This window comes from Rhododendron vialii, chromosome 7a, assembly GCF_030253575.1.
Source record: "Rhododendron vialii isolate Sample 1 chromosome 7a, ASM3025357v1".
Lineage (NCBI taxonomy): Eukaryota > Viridiplantae > Streptophyta > Magnoliopsida > Ericales > Ericaceae > Rhododendron > Rhododendron vialii.
The window spans coordinates 18,569,253-18,575,252 of NC_080563.1; the positions used below are offsets into that span (position 1 = coordinate 18,569,253).

The window sequence follows — 6,000 nt, forward strand, 5'->3', positions numbered from 1 at the left end:
ATTTTCTAGCGTCTACATCACGACAATGGAGTAATTGTTATGCGACAAGGGATATTTTACAATTTTCCATATGTGAGGGGGCAATTTATAATTTTAGAAGCTTTAGGGGTGATTTTGTTAATTTACCCAAAGTAATATTTGTATTGTGCACACACTTTATATAGTACTCTCCCGTCCCTATTTAATTATCTCCTACAGTTTTGTGTGCATTTTCAACGACTTATATCACTCAATGTATATTGCTAGAAACATGCAGTATGAATTTTGTTTGGTAGATCTCAATTTTTTCTATAAGACAATGATTTTAAAAACATAAAATGTAATATATGTTGAGAGATATAAACCATTGAAAATGCACGCAAAACCGTGGTGGACAATTAAATAGGGACGGAGGGAGTAGTTAATCATTCGTGTTTGGACATAGTTATTCAATACTCTTAGCATTGCTTTTTTGGTTGTTTTACTGGATTTTTGTTAGATTCGGATCATTTTTTTTAGATTTATCATTTGTCTTGTGGAACAAATTTAAAAGGTAAAACAATTATGTTCAACAGTTCCAAAAAGTTTACTAAATAAAAAAATTTGAAAAATCAAATTTTCACTGTCTTAAGTACTATTATTAGAGTTGTCTTGTTTAAATTTTTCTTTATTTTGGTCAATATTTTTAAGCCTTTTCAAATCCCCTAGTCTAAACTAACAATTAATCCCCCAAATTTTAAACGAAAGACTTAAACAAAAATCATTTAACATGAAAAATGCCCCTTGTCTATCGATAATCAATTTTTGTCCGACCAAATTCATAATTCAACCAAATACATTTTGAGGTGTCGTGAGCCCCTCAAATCCTCTGTATCAAAATTTAGGTGTACCCATGTACCAATGTGTTTTTGGTCATTGGATTATTTGAAACTTTTAAAGTACTAGGTTCTCCTTCGTGCAAGGCACGAAAATCATGCCCATTGAAGTGGACGCATTTTGTTTTAGAGCAGAAATTGATGCTGTTTTTGATTGCTATGGTGGTAATGGAGTGCAGGAAAAACAGTTGATGGTAAAACTGGAAATGCAAGAATGGTAGTAAAATAGTTACGAAGGTATATTATATTAAGGCAGCATAGAGTTTATTTAACAGTAAAGCCGGAAATGCAAAAATGGAAGTAGAACAGTTAGAAAGCAAACGTACAACTTTCTCGCACTATCTCAACACTAATAGTGCTTACTCTCAATCAAAGATATAACTCAAAGAATCAAGCATCGCAAAATTGAAACTAACATAAAAAGCTTGATCAATCAAAAGAGTTTTGAAGCTGCTATTCAAATAACATAGCATTCAATCATTGTAGCTAATATGAAACATACCATTCACGAAGGCTATTGGATTCTGTACATTCCATGACTATGAATGAGAATGCGATTGATTAGCCCATCTACCTGTGTATGTTCCAAAAATTCATTTATGCACTAAACTAACCATTGTCACACACTACTGATCTCCATAATCCAATGCAACTGCTACCAAAATATACTTCTACAAATAAGAGAAACAACAGGACATTCCGATCAGACAAAAACTTCCACCTTCTAACAAGAAATCGAAATAATATAAACAGGTACATTGAATGTATAAATCGAAAGTTAAACCGCTCCTTTATCTGCTCTCTGTAATTCTTCTATACATATCGCTTAGCAGCTACAACCTTTTGCTTAGTGGCATTTAAAGGAGTTTCATCAAATCTTGTTGCCTTCGAACCTTCTCTCGCATTGTTTGTAAATTTTTCTTCAAAGACGTATTTATCTTTTGAATGGAACTTGATAAACCACAACCACCTCCACCTCGTTGACTCAATTTCTCTTCAAATTCAACCATCACACCAGTTATTTTATATTACTCTCTCAACAGTTCACATGACCAAGTATCGGTTCCAACAACCCAAAACTGAGAAGCATCGATGTGTCTGCAGCTCCAAAAGAATCCATTTTCATGTGCTCTGTTCATGAGTAAGACAATACAATTACCAAACCTTAATATGACTTGCAAAATTAATATCTTCACCCATCTTTACACCAAAGATTCATTAATTTATGTCCAACAACTTAGTATCACTACTTAATGGACCCCAACATGATTTCCAATACACCCATCTTTCAAAATTAATGCTTCCATCTATCCTTAGAGCAAAAAGAAGGGAGCCTTTTTTGGGATTTATGTTTGGCCTAGGGAGCCCAAAGGGATCCCTTTCTGGGATTTATGTTTGGCCCCGGGAGGCCATGCCTCTCACATTCACTAATATGTATTTTATCCAAAAACAAACGTACCTTCTCCCAAAGTAGCACATGAAATAGCTGAAGTTCGGCCACGCACTCACCAATTTCATGTACAAAGGAACAAGACAAGAAGCAAAGGTGAAGCTCAATATTTAGGAACAAAATAGATTAAAAGAGAATAATCTCTTATTATGAAAGAAACTTACCCCATAGTCGGATTGTCCAGTTCTTTGTGTTAGTTCACCGCAATACTCAGTGCTCTGCACATAGGTTCAAGTAGAACTATAACTGATATTTCTGCATTTTTGTGGCTGCATACATACTGTTATTGATGGATTACTGTAAATAGTTGAAACTTTAAAATTGCTCTCTTATGGACTCATTGAATTCTTATGGTAAATACATAATTTCTCACTATTCAAACTAACCAATCCTCAATCTAGGAGTCCCATTTTTCCTTCTCCAATGGTCATGCCAAAACTCCACTCTAGTTGGATTTTCTCATTGTGCAAAGATACGCATTTCTTAAACTATTTAAAGGAAATAAGCAAATAACTTTTCAAACATACAATTTTACTTCAACATGATTCAGGGCATCTGAATTCCCAACTAAATCTGTTCGGATGACCAAATTGAAACTTCCAAAGAAAGTTTATCTTATGCACAAACACAATCAGAATTTTGCATCCCATTTACCATTTCCTCACTTTGTGTGTAGCTTTTAGTAGTATATACAATTAGAAAGTAAGTAAAAAAGAAGAGGTTTTTACTTTTACCTACTGGCATCAGGAGGTATGCCCAAAACACCGCGATTGATGAGAACTGCCAGCAGAGAGACACTACCCACATGGATTGGCAAGCTCTGCACAGCGTCGTCGTTTCTTGATACCAAGTCAGCCACCCATTCCCTTCTCGGCTTCTGTCCCCTGTAAAAGCTAAACATTATATCTCTTATGCTATTAGAAGGCGCTGAAGGTAAAGCTCTTAAGCTGCAAATAGCTGCTGGTGCAGAATGCCAACGTAGAAATTTCAGTGACTCTGATCCTCTTCATACCTCAAGGCGAAATGCCAACACAAACTTAAGAGAGAAACAAAATTTTGCCAGTTGCTAACTTTTCTTTTCTAAGACCTTCGACAATTACAAAGTAAAGTCATAAGGGTATACTCCTACGTATAATCTCATGGAAGATATTAGGGAAATAAGGAATACGAATACGAAGACACAATCTGTACATGGTTAGGAAGGATGCAGGAATGTGAAGCCTTGAAACTTAGCGTGAAAACCTATAACTCAATGCAACAGCAATAATGAAATTGTTGTTTCTGATTGTAATATAGTTCTGAACACGTTCTATGAAGATTACCATAAGCCTTACATAACACAGATTGCTTTCATGAGTTTTATAAAAGTTCAAGGAATTAGCTTTATTAGTTTTATCCTCAGGCAACACGGCTTCATTTTCTGGAACATAAAATCTAATGTGTTGTCCCTTTATTAATGATCTAAAAAAGAAGGCAAAGAACAAGCTTATGTGTTGTCCCTTTATTAATGAAAAAAACAAATTCAGTAGTACTAAAAGGTCAAAACCACACCTTTTCATGCATTTCTTTGGCCTTCCCCTTCATTTTTTTATAGAAGCTTTCAAGGACCTTTGATGATTGTTAAGACCAGGAATGATCTGGGTTCGTTCTTTAACTTTAGCTTCTACATCCTGAACAAGTGGTAGTTCATTTTCTCTTAATTCATTCTGCTTAACAATCTCTGCATTCAGCTGCAAAACAGATGAATATGTGATCACATATAAACTTTAATCATCTACTGAATACTTTAAATTGAGCAGTTTCAATCCTTCCAGATACCTGTGAAAACCTGCTCTCAAACTGTTGCTATTTCTCATAAAGAAGGGTCAGATCTTCTACCATTGGTGTCAGAAGATTCATTTCTGTGTCTCTGCAAACATTAAATACAATAATGACACTAAAAACGAAAGAAATGTTGAGAAATTTCATGATGTCCTTTCTTTCTAAAGACACAACCATCGTCTACAAGCGAGCACGTGATTTCTCAAAAAAAGGCAATCCCAGCCGTACATTCACACATGAAACTGAAGCTAAATAAGTACCTTGACGTTAAGACTTCAAAACATGAAATCAATCACTGCAAAAATTGGGAGGATGACAAAAAACAAGAGCCATCACCCAAAGGAATATATATAAAAAATCAAATGCAATAAACTGACTACAAAATGTTACCAAATGTGTTTCAATTGATAAACACATGTTACCTTGATAGATTTGATAGTCAAGTAGTGATTGCTACATATTTAATAAATATCTAGCAGTGACTCCAGATTCCATAAAACGATAGTAATGTTTTGATAGCAATCACTACTTGCATAGGTTGCATAAATTTCATATACATAAGTATGCGATATTTCAGATTATAGAAGGCCTAATGGAATTAGGCTGCACGTCATTGATTACAAAAGGCCTAACAAAATAGGTTGCATAAGTTTGTTTGATATACATAAGTAGCTGGGATTTATGACTAATATCTAACTCTCCTTTTAAAAAGAACAAGTCGGATAAAATTGATCGCTTGCCAATTTTTCCAATTTTATTTTTCACTAAGTTGATGTTTCAGCAGAATGCAAGACTACCAATTAGTCAGAAATTATGCATACTCTATGCCTCTAACTCCTTTTGTTGTCCTGCACCTTTGGCTATGACAATAACCATATGTCTGTTTTCCTTAAGTCTTTTCTCTATGTAGTCAAAAGGTCCGCCTGGTCCTTCGAGATGTAAGGGCAACTCTGGAATCAAGCAACAGTCAACATCTCGACTGGCTAGAGTAGTATACATTGCAATATACCCTGTCACGCCAAAGTCAAATGTAAATAGTAGAACCAAGATACTAATTGTTATGGATTAACAGAACAGGTCAACAATGATTTTGTCTTCGATCCAAAGACCAAGAACAGAAGGGAAAAATGCAGAAATATGATATCATACACAACACCACCATTTCATCCAGTCATGAAGCAATATTTGATTCCCACGACGTAGCGTTCGAAGCTAACTATCGATTCAAGGATTTTAGGACTAAGGGGCAAAGAGTAAAAATTCAAGGCATTAGCCTACTTGGAGAAAAGGTTTTACTGTGAATTTACCACTGTAGCGACTCATTAACTTCATAAGGCCAAATCCATTTTCAATACTATCAGATTCAACGTGTGCCGTAATTTTGGCACGTTGAGCCTCCTCAATGGCACTATCAAAGCCAAAGGACTTGTCAATTACTCGTAGTAACCAAACAAAAGTCAAGCAAATAAATTGGGAATGGATTTGATATTCTGTAGCATAATCCATTATGTTTATGGCTACCATAAGAATTACCGGAATGTAATTATCAATTGTTTTAGGGATTCCAGCAACTGCAAATTTGAGACCGCGCCTTCTGATTTCCTGCATAACAGCGAATAAGAATGCTTTAAAAATTTATGACAAGTAGCTCTACAGTTAACAACTACAACCATGAGACTTAAAACTCCCAAGAATGCAAAATTCAAGGGCTAATTCCTGTAAAATGCAATACATTAAAAGTGAGTACAAATATACCTCATTGATCATTGATACCACTCTCTGAGTACCGCCTCCTCCAATAATGTAAACATTATATATATATATATATAGTCCCTTTCTCCTAAAGACCACTTTAATTTAATAAAATAAGGACCT

General features: G+C 34.9%; 1 protein-coding gene across 1 annotated transcript; it reads right to left on the reverse strand.

Annotated features, from left to right (window-relative positions):
- Positions 1-1,381: 1,381 nt before the first annotated feature.
- On the reverse strand, positions 1,382-4,370 carry LOC131334409 (protein COFACTOR ASSEMBLY OF COMPLEX C SUBUNIT B CCB4, chloroplastic-like). Its single transcript, XM_058369399.1, has 3 exons — positions 4,123-4,370; positions 3,039-3,188; positions 1,382-1,985 (listed from the first exon to the last, which is right to left on the reverse strand). Exons 1-3 carry the CDS (start codon positions 4,158-4,160, stop codon positions 1,883-1,885), a joined length of 291 nt encoding a protein of 96 aa, XP_058225382.1. The 5' UTR covers positions 4,161-4,370; the 3' UTR covers positions 1,382-1,882.
- Between the last annotated feature and the right edge of the window lie 1,630 nt (positions 4,371-6,000).

Bases quoted from the DNA above. Each gene is read 5' to 3' on its own strand.
- LOC131334409 (XM_058369399.1), bottom strand. From the start codon at position 4,160: ATGAGAAATAGCAACAGTTTGAGAGCAGGTTTTCACAG. The intron at 3,189-4,122 runs GTATCTGGAAGG...TAGCTTTTACAG, and splicing joins TTGAGAGCAGGTTTTCACAG to GGGACAGAAGCCGAGAAGGG. The intron at 1,986-3,038 runs GTAAAAGTAAAA...ACTCATGAACAG, and splicing joins ATACCTCCTGATGCCAGTAG to AGCACATGAAAATGGATTCT.